Source organism: Schistocerca gregaria, chromosome 8 (assembly GCF_023897955.1).
Source record: "Schistocerca gregaria isolate iqSchGreg1 chromosome 8, iqSchGreg1.2, whole genome shotgun sequence".
Lineage (NCBI taxonomy): Eukaryota > Metazoa > Arthropoda > Insecta > Orthoptera > Acrididae > Schistocerca > Schistocerca gregaria.
In genome coordinates, this window is record NC_064927.1 from 350,452,271 (window position 1) to 350,466,763 (window position 14,493).

Below are 14,493 nucleotides of genomic sequence, written 5' to 3' on the forward strand. Positions count from 1 at the left end.
ATTTAGCAATTCTTGTTAAAGGTGCCTGCATATAATTTTAAGAGGTCTGAAGACAGTGATGCTGCTGACAACTTAACTGTTCTTTGTTGTTAATTAGCAATTTTCTATCAGAAATCACCAGATACTGCCATTTCCAACTTACAACCCTCTTAGAGAAGTTCCTCACATTCATCATCCATAAATTACAATAAAAAAGAACAAAACAAACACTTAAATGACATTAGTGAGTGAGCATATATGTCATGTTAATAATGACCTAATAGTGTACATTCATCTTGACTATTGAATAAGAGAAGGAAATGACAGAGAAAACAATCATCAGCTTGAATAAGTGCTGTGTGTCTGTCCTGGCGATAGATCTCCTTTTCATATATTATTGTTCAATGTTATTTTGATCACTTTTAGAGTTAATTCATCAACCTTTATGACCCTTGAATGAACGTTAGGCCTAATTTCATGATGTTTCATCGTATCTAATGTCCTATGGGGGTAAGAATAAACAAGAATATTTTATGTACTTATTGTTCTGCGTGTGCTACGTAACTTGGCAATAGTGATGTCAGTCACTTTTGTTTATGTTGTTTCATAAGCATTTGCTATTATTTGGTGTACATACAATAGCATGTTGAAATTTTGCCTTTATTTTGCTCCAGCCTGAGACAGTGAAACAGAATGCTATCATTGAAAAGACTGCACATTTCATCAGCCGTCAGGGTGCTCAGATGGAAATACTCCTGAAGATGAAACAAGCCAACAACCAGCAGTTCAGTTTTCTGTCATTTGATGATCCACTTCATGCCTACTATCGTCATCTGTTGATGGCCATCAAAACAGGGCGGTATCGGCCAAAAGCACCAAAAACAGAGGAAGGTAGGTGCAATAATTGATGCCTTTTTCAACAGCCATTGATTTGTCGAATTATCAAATCATTGGGTATTAGGCAAATGGGCATTTTTAACCATTCCACATACTCGGATGTATTGTTAACACTCAAATCCTCAGTACACGTGGCTTAATTGGTTTGGTCAGCTTATCATTGGAAGTAAATATTCAGATTGTTGCTGCAATTAAAATACTTTCACCATTATCAGTTGCTACAGTAATTTAGTTAAATTCATGTTACATCACTTATTTGCGTTATTTCCGTCAAAATCATATGGAATTTGGCAGTTTACAGATACAGTGTGTGCGCGTACACATGTACATTCTGGACATGTAGAGATTATGAAATAGGACAATGCTTTGAGCTAGATGTAATTCACGTAATATTCTTTGAAGCTGCATGTTAGTGGTGATACATTCTTACACTTAGAAGTAAACTGAACAGTTTTGTCTACAGTATTTTATATTCTACTAGTTTTAATTAAATATTTGTATATAGTGAAGGAGGATTCGTCCGGAAGAAATTATTAGAGATTATATGTAGATTTTCTCCCAAACACCACATGCTTTGCTGACAGCTTTCTTTTATTTAGTATGCACTTTCACATGAAACAGTGAATTACACTAAAATTACACCATAAAATGTTTATGATTGAAAATATGCTAAATATTTGAAGTTGTTGTTCTTTGTTTCTAAAACCAGAATTAACTGAAGAGTAGAAACAGCTAAGTTTTGGTTCTTGAGGAGCTCAATATGTTTTCTTATTTCAAATTTTTATTTAACAACTTATTTTTTTATTATGAGCGCAGTTCATAGTTTACAAGGCTTCTCTCAGAACAACTAACTGTTATCTATATGAATCTGGCATCTTAATTGCTGTATTTTTGGCTCCTCTTGTTGCAATTAGTCCCATTTCTGCATCAGATAAGGGCATTAAAGAATATCTTTCTTTTGTTGGCTCACTGTTTCTTCTTTTTATCCGTGTTTTTTTCCAACTCTTAGTAATTTCTCACATCAGATCAGGATATCCATTTAATTTTTATTAAAAAATGCAACATATTAAAAAGTTTAGAAAAAACGCAAGTCTATCAGGAGAAAAAAATGGAATACAAATTGTGTTGACAAAATTTAATGGACGTAGAAATTTACGTTTGTGCCAACACATTCTGATGATTGCAAATGATTCTCTATTATTATTCTGCTGCACTGTCACTCTACTTTCAAATTTTATGTATTTTATTAAGAAATGCATTTTTGTTTGAACACTCAAGTGATGTTTCTTTGTCATACATTTGTAGTTAGGTGTATCTGTTATTGCTGTGATTTACTGTCGTCGTTTTAGTCTCTGCTGATTACATATTTATGAGACTTTTGCAATTTGGGAATGTCACATTTTAATATATTCTAAGTTATTCTGATTTCGAGTTGACTAATGTAACTGTTCTTTCTACAGCAGAAACGGATGGAACGAGTGGTGAAGAACACTACCTTCATCCAAGCCTGGCTTCCACAACTGGTCCATCACGCCTAGAATTGGTAGGTGGTGATGTCATGGACAAACATCTACAACTTTTCCTGTGTGGTGTGCCCTCGTGTGAAATTCAATTTCCGAATTCCAGATACCAGTGTCTATTCATTCTGCTCTTTAAGTGTGATGAACTTGTGATAGTGTGTTGTGGAATAAATACAAAACAAATATATCTCATGAGACAAACGTGTTTTTATCTGTGAAAATAATCCAAAACCTGTTTTTTATTTCCAGGACTGGTTAACAGTTCGAATTGGAATGGAAGTTCTCTAACTATTGCTTCGATATAGACATTTTTTTGAGAAAACAAAACAAAAGAGACTTGAAACAGCACCCAGTAAGTTTTTAGCCCTCTACTTCATGTTAAGAAAAAGTCCAGCTGCTGCCGCCTGGGACCGCCAGCTTCCGTGAAAACTGTGTGACATGTTAGCTATGTTAGTCCTAGGTTGGTAGCAGCTGTACTAAATCTCCTAGATCCCTCCTCCACCAGACCCATGGATTGACAAAAATCTCCGCAACATCGGAAGACATCAGATTTTGAAGACGGCGCCAGCAGTGGATGGGAATGCCCTGTCTTAATTACAAGCCAGCGAGACACAGTTGCGTCCTTTCTCTTAAGGCTTTGTGCCCCCTTTATTTAAATTTAGTACTGTGTGAATAATCAGTCACTATACTGTTTGGATTGTGATCATTGTGCCAGTGAGAATTCAGTCTCTTTCTTTGCTAGGCAGACTATAATTATTTCAGTGTTTTTTCAATTAATCATTAATAAAAATGTCTGCAAAGTAGACTTACTTAAAACATAGGAAGAAATGCAGTTCATCGTCTGTGGGCTGCTGCTTTCAATCAGCCATTGTCTAGTAAAAAAAAAAAAAAAACATTGTTAACAGGTGCAAATACAATTTTAAATGTTGCATGTTACAATTCTGATGAGTTCTTGAACAAAGAAAGAGATGTTTTCAATCTGGTCTAAATTTTTTTATACAATTTTTGGATGTGGTTATTCACATTATGGTAGATGTTCCAGTTAACTGTATATTGCTCCTTTAAGGAAACACATTGAACACTGTATTGGGAGAATGAGTGCACCAGGGGATACACACACACACACACACACACACACACACACACACACACCTGGAAACCAGCAGCTGTTTATTTCCATGCTAACTTTTCAGCCATCATTTGGCTTGAATTTTTAAGGCTGAAGATTCATGTTGCCCTTCTGGGGCTGTTTTCTGTGTCAGGAACATGCGATTTTTATCATCACCGATGTGTCGTAGGCTCCATCCATCCCGAGCATCGCATACAAACCTTCGGCAGACTGCGCCTACTCTCTTCTGGTGAACAAGATTCGTACAAAACAAGTTGAACTGGGTATTGCACCTGCTGTACCTGCAGTTGAGCCTTCACAGGAATCTACTCTGGTGACTGGATACCATCCGGGTACGAACAGTCAACAGCAGCAGATGCAGCAGCAGTACCAGCAGCATTACAGGTCAGTACTCTTCTCTGAGAAGTCTGACTTATCATTACTGTTAACAACAGAGTAATCATTGAGAGTGGCATTGGCGCAATACAAGTGCAGAACAAGTGAATTTTGAAAATTTCTGTATGTGCTGGAAAAATTTTGGTCATTAAACTTATCCTGTAAATAATTTTACTTTAAGATGTGTGAACAGAATATTGTTTTACTCAAGTGAAGCTCAAAATATGAAGTATTTGTTCACTGCAGTTGACTTGCACTTCATTTTTTTCAGTATGTATATTGATAGTAAGGAAACGAGACAGAATTGTATACTGTATTTTTCAAAGAGGATATTATGTTTGATTTATGGGAAATTTTAAATTTTTTTGACAACACTTGTTAAGAAAGTATTAATAGAATATGGAAAGGTTGTGATGAAACATTAAACCTTTTCTCAGATATCCTGCCCAACATAAAAACAGCACACAAATGATAAATCTTTGAAGTAGATTTGCTATATTTATCTTGCATTACGTTGTACGTGTGTGGACTAGACTCTTCAGATTTGGCAGTGCTACATTCCTTTTATCTGTTAAATGAATTTGTGTGCGGACTGAAAGTGTGCTTTACAGTGTCATTAGCCTTACCGTCAGATATGATGTATTTGACAGTAATGTATCAGCTATTTGGATCTATGTGTTTAAACACATAATTAGATAATCACATTTTTTATTACTTCACAAATTAAAGTTTCTAAATGTTCAAAAAACAACTACCTCAAATGAGACAGATTTAATAATTTTTGAGAAAATAGAAATTCTTTATATAGAGAAAAGGGATAGATATATCCTACATACCTTTTTATTTCTCATAGACACAATCATATATTATGTTTACTGTATCGTTGTAGTTTATGCCAATTATATTCAGAATCTGTGGCAGGAAAAGTAGTAGTAATTTACAGTAAATTTGTCAGTTCTGCTTACGAATTATGTAAAATAAAAGTAAAAAAAAAAAAACTGTGATTGATAGCCATCTGTCATTGGTGGCATGTGGCAGATAAAATGTCTATGACATGCATTGTCATATTAACCCAGGAAATCAACTTGTGCCTCACTTTCCCAAATTCTTGCACTAGATATGTCCTTCCTATATGAACATCAAAGATCAGATCATAAAGGAAATAGATTTTTAAAACTTTCCATATATTCTGTTATGCTGTGCTTGCATTTATACTTGAAATAAACAAGAGTGAGGCACCTAACTTTCTAATTTCATATAACTTTTGACTCATTAAAGATATTTGTAATCTGTTTTCACTGAGACAAATCAAATTGTAAACAAGAACTCATGAATCAAGATACTCATTTGATTGGCAGACAGGTCTTTTCATTCAATATTTAAGTTTTTAATGTACAATGCAGTAAACAGATTTAAAAGTCTGAGAGATCAGTTATTGAACATTGTTATGGTGATTCTTTTGATTTCAGCACATATATGTCAAATCTTGTTACATTAAATCAGTGTTTTGTGGAGACTTAAAATGACTTCATTACTCAGAAGTAATGTCAAACAAATTATCTAACATTTGCTGAAAATGTGGCACAGATCCAAAATTAAGTTTTTATTGATAATTAGAATGCATAATATTTGTATCAAAAAGCAGTTTGTGTGAGAAAAATATAAAATTGTAGAGAGAGAGAGAGAGAGAGAGAGAGAGAGAGAGAGAGAGAGAATGGTTGACTAGGACTTACCTCCAGGTGACAAAATTCCTGTCAGCAGACACGTTTGGAAGTGAAAATAAAAACTATCCTCATCTTTCAGAACTACTAGTGCATTCAGCAGGGAGGAAAGACATACATTGGGGAAAGTAGGGGGGGGGGGGGGTTTCAACCTGTTGAAACAAGATGAGCTTTCCAGTCTAACCTTTCTCAACCTATACCTGACAGTGCTGGAATTTCGCTTCCTGAAGGTTGGTACTAGCCTGCCATTCCAACTTTGTAATTTTATAATCCATAATATTAATACAATTATACTAATTTTGTGCAGGTATGAATTTTATGTACACTTTTTTTCTGAACCTTCTGCATTATGAATTGTGCTCTCTTTACCACTCTGTGTGTGTGTGTGTGTGTGTGTGTGTGTGTGTGTGTGTGTGTGTACATACTTGCCATTTAGAGACTACAAAATAGCACAAACATGAAGTTTAAGCTGTCTGAAGAACAGATATGTTTTATTCACTGTAATACCATAGCTAATTATGATAATTAGGATGGAAATATAAAATAATGATTAGGGATAGGCTGCAACTCACCTTCAAATTAATTGTGTTTGGGCCATAGGCACAAAAAATATAAAAAGAATAGAATTTCTGATTGTGTGCTTGTTTATGGGAGAGACTGCCTTGTTTCTTTACTGGGAAATAATGCACTGGTGTCACTAATGACTGGGAGTTTGTAAGATTTATTTTTGTCTACTCTTCTCCCCAGTATACACTATGCTGATTGTTTGTTACAGTTTCAACTTTCACATGATCAACACTAAATACATTCTTTAGAAGATTTAAAGATTAACAATTCAGGAACTGTGACGAAACTTAATTTACAATCATACCCATTCTCCCATAGCATTGTGACAGAGCCTTTGCAAAATTTGAAGCAAGTAAGGGGCAGCCTATGGCAAGTTGAAGCTCAAAGTTTGTCTGTGAGGTATGCTTGGGAAGTTAAAGTCGGAGCGCAATGATCATGAAAGATTTAGAATCTGGATTCAAGTATTCATCTCTCACACCATTTTAACTTTCCACACATAATCAACAGTTTTTGGACTTTCATAACCTTCTGTATGAAACATAAATGAAGACTAATTAGAAAACATAATCAACAGTTGCTATGCTTTAACATTCTGGATGAAATCTAATTGAAGGAGTTCGTAAGTTTAGATGGAAAAATGTGTGGTACCATCATAGTGTTCTCTCACCTCCTGCTATGAATCAACGGTTGCCTGTCTTTCTATTGCAAACTTGGCCTTCATAGTGCACACGCACGCACGCGCACACACACACACACACACACACACACACACACACACACACACACACACACACAGAGTTCTTTCCTCCAGAGATTCCTGTTTGAGTTCAGAGCATTTCACTAATACTTATGTGTTGATTGAACTTACCGGTAACAAATCTAGGAGCACAGCTCTGAATTGCTTCATTATCTTCCTTTAATCTGACTTGGTGGGGTCTTGTACTCAAAAATGTGTCATACAACTGTTATTTATGCTGTCTCCTTTGTAGTTTAGCTACAGTTTCATGGAATTCTCCCAATAAATGAAAGTCAACCATTCGTATTCCTTAATGTTTTTTATATTTATTTTACCATAAAATTTTGTTATCAGCTACATAATAGCAATGCTGTAAATGTCAAATACCACCATCTGAATGGTGATATATGTGTGCAGCTTTTATGAAACAGAGGTATTGAAACTGATTTATATGTACAGCATTTTCACATCAGCTGACAATTTGTAAGATAATTTAAAAAAATGTAGCAGGCATATGTAGCTGCTGAAAGCACATTATCAATGACGGAAAATACTTTCTGTTATAACCAAAGTTTTTCTACACATCAAAATTTTTAAGAAATGTTTTCACTACAAGGACATTTTATACATAAAATAACATTGAGTTCTCTAATTTGTGAGTTGATTGTGTTGCTTTGAAGCCAATGCCACACCCTTCTGAGTTGGAAAGGATTTATTACTCCAATCTATCTAGTGGGAATTGCTTCACAGTTCCTTCTAGCTTGCAAACGTATTTCTTGCCTTGTGTCTGCTGTAACTGCTGCTGGTCTTGCGGAGTAATGTTGGTTTATTTGTCTGTTGTATATATAATTGTACAATTATGCTGACCCAAAAGTGATTTACTTGAGATGTACATGTTTCAAGGTAAGTTACAATTTTTAACATGTGTGAATTAAAGCTTTAATGTGAGTAGAAACTGAGTGTCATTTGGGAAGTAATGAAGCAAATGTACTGTGTTTAGTACTATATATAATTTCTTTGTGTCACTCAGAAGTGTTACTCAACATCGGAGATACTTACAGGTGTTTTTCTTAGTGTATTATGTTTGTAATGTGTACAAAAAATATACTATTCAATCAGGCTGATGTAACTGAATCTCCCCCCCCCCCCCCCCCCCAGGTCTCTCTCTCTCTCTCTCTCTCTCTCTCTCTCTCTCTCTCTCTCTCTCTCTCTCTCTCTCTCTCTCTCTCTCTCTCTCTCTCTGTGTGTGTGTGTGTGTGTGTGTGTGTGTGTGTGTGTGTGTGTCCATCCTCCATCCTTCCTTCCTTTCTTCCCTATATGAATGAAGTGATTGTGAGCTGGACGTTTTTCTGGTGAGACAGTGAAACTTAATTCTGTACCATAATTAGACATCTTTCTCCATCTTCTGAAGCCACCTCATTCATTTTAATTAGCACTATTTCATTACTGGATGATAAATTCTTTTACCGAGCGAGGTGGCACACTCGACTCGCATTCAGGACGACAACGATTCAAACCTGTCTCCAGCTGTCCTAATTTACATTTCTCGTGATTTCCCTAAATCGCTCCAGGCAAATGCCGCCATGGTTCCTTTGAAAGGGCACGGCCAATTTCCTTCCCTAATCCGGCCGTGGGCTCCGTCTCTATGATCTTGTTGTCGACGGGACATTAAAACACTAATGTCCTCCTCCTCCTCCTCCTCCTCCTCCATAAATTCTTTTTATATCTTAACCTTTATTGTGTATTTTAATTTCAACGCTTTGTGCTCTAAGTCTTCCCAGCATTAGCGTAACTTGTCTATTGTTGAACTTTGATTTTTTCTAGACTAAGACACTTGCTCAAGTCATTCCAATATCTGCCTTGTGTTTTCTGTACGGTGAAAAGTAGTACTTTCCCTCATCTTTTATTGTGGCTGTCTTTGATAATTGATAGAGCTTGTACTGTCATTCCGGGGTATCCACTCTCATTGTTTACTACTTGATTTCTGTTAGCTCAGATTTTTGGATTTTGGTTTTTGTTTACCAGTAATAACATTTGAAAAGGAAATGAAAATATTTTGATGATGACCCATTGTAGTTTTTCAAACCAGTGCTTCCCACCATCCATCCTTACAACCTCTTACCGCAAATACAAATTTGTTGCTACTTCATATGTCATAAATGCTTCATTTCTTTCATCTATACTTGATATTTCAACAATATCTAGTGAAATTAAATGTTCTCTTTTGTGGAAGTTAATGTTGTTGTCTTCAGTCTGAAGACTGTTTTCATACAGCTGTCCATACTAATATGTCCTATGCAAGTCTCTTCATCGCTCCTGCAGGTTACTTGTGCTGGAATCTGCTTACTGTAATCAATTTTTACATCCCACGCTTCCCTTCATTATGAAACTTGGTACCTCACAATGTGTCCTATCAACCAATCTCTTTTTTTTGAAGCAAGTTCTGCCATAAGTTTCTTTTCGCTACAATTTCATTCAGTATTTTCTCATTAGCTATTTGATCTGCCCATCTAATTTTCAACTTTCTTCTATAGCACTGCATTTCAAAAACTTCTATTCCCTGTCTGAACTGTTCATGTTGTCATTTCACTTCTCTACAAGACTGCACATCAGAAAATTCCATCAAAAAGCCTTATCACTTATGTTTATATTTCTTCCTAGAAATGCTTTGTTTGCTATTGTTGATGTGCATGTTTATCCTGTCTACATTGGTCATCATCAGTTATTTTAGTGTCCAAATAATACTTCTTGTCTCTCATTTCCTAATCTGATTTCCTCATCATTGCCTAATATAATTAGACTAATTGCATCACCCTTTATGTACTTTAATTGATGTTAATCATATAACCTGTTTCCAGGACACGATCCATTCCATTCAACTGTTCTTTAAAGTTTTTAGTTCTTCTATTTAAACTCTAATTCCCTTTCAAATCTCTCCTTGGTTTTCTATACTGCTTGTTCAAAGCGTAGATCGAATAACATCATAGATAGGCTACAACGCTGTCTCACTCCCTTTCTCAACTATTGTCTCCCTTTCATGTCCTTCGACTCTTATAACTGCATTCTGGTTTCTTTAAGAGTTGTAAATAACCTCCCACTCCCTGTATTTTACCAGTGCTGAGCCCAGAATTTCAAAGAGTGTATTCCAGTTGTCAAAGTCTTTATGTACAAATGGTGTGAATGGGAGTTTGTTTTTATTCAATGTGTCTTATAACATTAAGATCGGTATTGGCTTGGATGTCCCTACATTTCTCTAGATCCCAAAATGAAGTCTGTTTCTACCAGCATTTCCATTCTTCTGTAAATAATTTGTATAAGTATTTTAACCAAGACATTTAAACTGGTTGTTCATTAGTACTCTCACCAGTTAGCACCCCTCTCATTTGAAAATGGAGTTATTAAGTTTTTCTCCAAGTGTGAGCCTTTTTCATATAGCTTACATACGAACTGGAATAATTTCGAGAGCGTCCTCTTGCAGATTTCAACAATTATGATGGAATACCGCCTACTCCAGCTGCTCTATTTTTGTCATAGATCTTGCAGTACTCTGTCAAATATTTTTCGTAGTATTATCTCTCCCATCTCATCATTTGTTGCAGTTTTAAATCTACTACATTTTTAAGTTAAATTTGGTATGTTTATTATACAGGGATTTGTAATGGGCACTGTCTTTTTGCCTGTTTGATCCTTTGCTGTCTTCATTGTTTCAACTCTCAAAGCTAGCTTTTTGTCTTCTGCTGTTAATATAATGAAAAGAATTCTGAAAAGCACGAGAATTTACGACAATTTAGTGCGCATGTGAGTCATTGAGCAGGAAACAGTTACATGAAATGTAAGATAATCATCATCTTTGTAATATTTATTCTTCCTTTCTTCATGTTCACTCAGAGAAATAACACAAATTTACTAACTTAGCAACAACATCTCTACTTGTTATACACCAATTTGTTACTGAGCTCCATCTCTATGTGGTGAGTAGTGGGCTCTTCTTCTGAAGCCTTTGCAGTCTATCCATCTCAGTTTTTCAAGGTGTTGTGTACAGTTTTTTTGAACTGGTCTAAAAGTTGCTGGAACAGATGTGTGTAATGCTGTTTTCGCTTCTTATTGAACACTAAATGCTCTCTCTCAGGTTGTCCTGGTGCAATTGTTTAATAGTTTTCTTCCACCTGTTCAGCCAAGTTGTTTCCATTTTCTGCACAATATTTCAATGACAGATCCAACCATGGACTACTTCTGAGGAAGACATCTGTATTGGTCCTTGAAATATTGGACAGAAAATGGAAACAAGAGCTCGGCTGAACACCCAGAAGCTCACTGTTAATTACACTAATTGCTGGTAATTTTTCGTCATGTAGGTGGAGTTGACGCAACCTCTTTTACTTTCAGAACATCTTCTCGTTGTGTTTTTGTCTCCAGATAACCCCTTTTTATGCTAAAGTGTCAAGCTGACTCCAGTAGTCTTTTTCTCACTTAGTTACAGCCATATGTATAAATTCACTGCATTGCCTTTAACTTCAATTACTAAGGTAGAGAGAGAAAGAGAGAGAGAGAGAGAGAACGAGAACCAACTACTACAATAAAGTGAAAATGTGGACTGGAAGATAAAAAAATTGATAATATGTTTCCCTTTCCGTGAATTCATGGGAAGAGTGTATGGAAGAAAACAAAACTTTCTGAACAGTTGATTTTAAATTGTTGTAGAGACTCAATGAAATCTGTTTTTGATGCATCTTATAGTGAGCAGCGTTATTTGTCTATTAAATAATGTAGTTATTGCTCCGTATAATTAGTCAGTATTAGACTTTAATTGGTGTTCATGTGATCATTATTGGACATTAATTTGTATTAACCCATTAAGTCCCAAGTTATTTTTTTTTAATTGAATTTTTTATTCCTTAATTATAATGTACATACTGTATGAACCACAATAAGTACAAAAATAGCCAAAGAATATTTATACATACTGATATAATGGCCATCCTCAAAATAGGACGCTGGGATCTAACAGTAACGTATAGCATACTAAACTGTATTGAAGTCTTAACTATTTATTTCTTGTGAAATGGTACAGAACACTCAACACACAGTGTTACACGGCATTTAACACAATATTTTTTTGGTTTCCCATTGCATTTAGCTCTTACACATCTTCTTTATGTGCCTCTTTTGTCAATCATATGACCAATTCCATCAAACCTGATGGAATTGACTTGATGGGTAGTCCATTGGATGTCCAATATTCAGTCTTCCAGTGTCCAATTTCAGGTATGTAACTGTAACAGCACGTCTGAAATCCAGTACATTCAGTGCATTTTTCCCATGTACTAGTTTGTAGAAGAGCCAGACATTTACGAGGGCCATTTCCAGCATACGTGTAAATAGGACCCAGTACTATTTTCTCCCTGTAATTACTGTCGCATATTTTCCAACTAACCAGTCATGGTGATCAACACCTCCCCTGTACCTGTTATACGACTTCAAAACGGCAGGTTGTTGCACTTGTCTTCTTAGTTGCTTGTCTACTGTACCACATAGCTGCTCCCAAAGGTTCAACTTTGTCAAAATTTGTACCATTTGTAACACGTCTGTTGTCGTGCCATCAAACAAATAAGACTTCACCATTCCGGTCGAACTGGTAGTCATAGTTTCCTCAAACTGTCTTTTTCAGTTTGTTGCTGCTCAGTAGCGCACAGTCACCAACTCGATTCTCTCTGACAGTCCCAGTTGCTCGAAAACCCAAATTTCTCAGATGAATCAGAAGATCTGTGTTAGTGAAGAAATTGTCAAAGTATACACAATGATTCTCGGGTTTTTCAATGCAGTCCAGCATGTTCAGGACTGCTCGCTTCCAATAATGTCATGTGGACCTTCTTCTTCGTTGATCATACAGTCGACTTCAGGAGGACATACGGTGATATCAATATGGTCCTGATCATCTGACACCCCAGTATAGAGTGTGTCACTGTTTATTATTTCTTCATTAGTGAGGTATCTATCTCGTCTGGAGGCCATTATTATCTATACGAAAAGAAATGAAATAAAATAAAGTGAAATGAAAGAATAATACATTAGTACAAACTACAGAAAAGGGAATGTTTAAATACCTCTGTCCATCTGGAACTGTTTTATTTACTAATGGGTAACATGAAAGAGGGGTCGTTACTTACCTCAGCAATAAAATCTGGTAAAATTACCATGTTCTAAAAAGAAAATACATCAGCAGTAGTAGAGTTTCATATTCGAACATGCAGCAATGCAAATAACTGAAATGATAACACCTAGTCCCAGTGTCCTATTTCGAGTACACCAAATTTTATAACAATGGAAAACAATGAATATAACTCCAATTGAGTTAACATTGCAAGTAGTTTAAAAGACACATTGTTGACTATAAATAATCACAAAAAAATCTTTGCCACATATTTCAAATATTACTAAATTGTCGATAAAGAAAATAAATGCAATAACGAAAAGTGTGCCTTAGTATTCAATAATCAATTAATGGTAGGATTTATTGCTTTTAACTTCCTGTAAGCATACATTTGTTATAAAAAGCACCAACAGATGACATAGAACAGTAATAGTTGCAAATTAATTATTTGTTGTTTGTTTATACATAAGTATGTGCTCTGTCCTCAAAATAGGACACTGGTACTTAATGGGTTAAGATATTTAACATCTTTTAAAATGTTCATAATCTTCATTGTGTGATAACTGTGACAATAAAATCTTCTATTATTGAGCAATGTGGCTCATTGTAACCATTCAGTCACCTTGCTCAATAATACAAGATTATATGGGTATTAGACTCACATTTGACAAGAGGGAGTTTCAAATCCCTGTCCAGTCATCCTGAGTTGTGTTTGCCTTTGAAAGGGACAAGACTTAAATCTTCACCACCATCTTGGCTCTATCAGAGCTTGCGCTATATTGTTAATGACCTTGTAGTAAATGGGACATTAACTACCTTCTTCCTTTCTTATAATCAGGTACTTACGGAACTGTTTTCTTGATAATATGGCTGAAAATAAAAATAGTGGTTAATGAAGTAATATTTCTATAAAATATGCAAAAATATTTTAAAGCAAAAACATTTGACATGACATACAACAGTATTAAAGTCTTCTATTAGACAAAATTTGAAAAGGATAAATTACTACTCACCATATAGCGGAGATGCTGAGTCACATATGTTGTTGTTGTGGTCTTCAGTCCTGAGACTGGTTTGATGCAGCTCTCCATGCTACTCTATCCTGTGCAAGCCTCTTCATCTCCCAGTACCCACTGCAACCTACATCCTTCTGAATCTGCATAGTGTAGTCATCTCTTGGTCTCCCTCTACGATTTTTACCCTCCACGGTGCCTTCCAATACTAAATTGGTGATACCTTGATGCCTCACAACATGTCCTACCAACCGATCCCTTCTTCTGGTCAAGTTGTGCCACAAACTTCTCTTCTCCCCAATCCTATTCAATACTTCCTCATTAGTTATGTGATCTACCCATCTAATCTTCAGCATTCTTCTGTAGCACCACATTTCGAAAGATTCTATTCTCTTCTTGTCCAAA

At 35.6% G+C, this 14,493-nt stretch overlaps 1 protein-coding gene across 3 annotated transcripts in view; it reads left to right on the forward strand.

Moving 5' to 3' along the window:
- The window catches only part of LOC126284710 (splicing factor, suppressor of white-apricot homolog), a 151,936-nt gene that overhangs the window by 26,456 nt on the left and 110,987 nt on the right, over positions 1-14,493 (forward strand). For 2 of the 3 annotated variants that reach the window (XM_049983840.1, XM_049983841.1), the window contains exons 4-6: positions 654-870; positions 2,337-2,419; positions 3,695-3,909. In XM_049983840.1, the coding sequence (XP_049839797.1) occupies positions 654-870; positions 2,337-2,419; positions 3,695-3,909 (515 nt within the window). The remainder of the gene's footprint in view (positions 1-653; positions 871-2,336; positions 2,420-3,694; positions 3,910-14,493) is intronic. The other variant, XM_049983842.1, reaches the window with a different exon arrangement.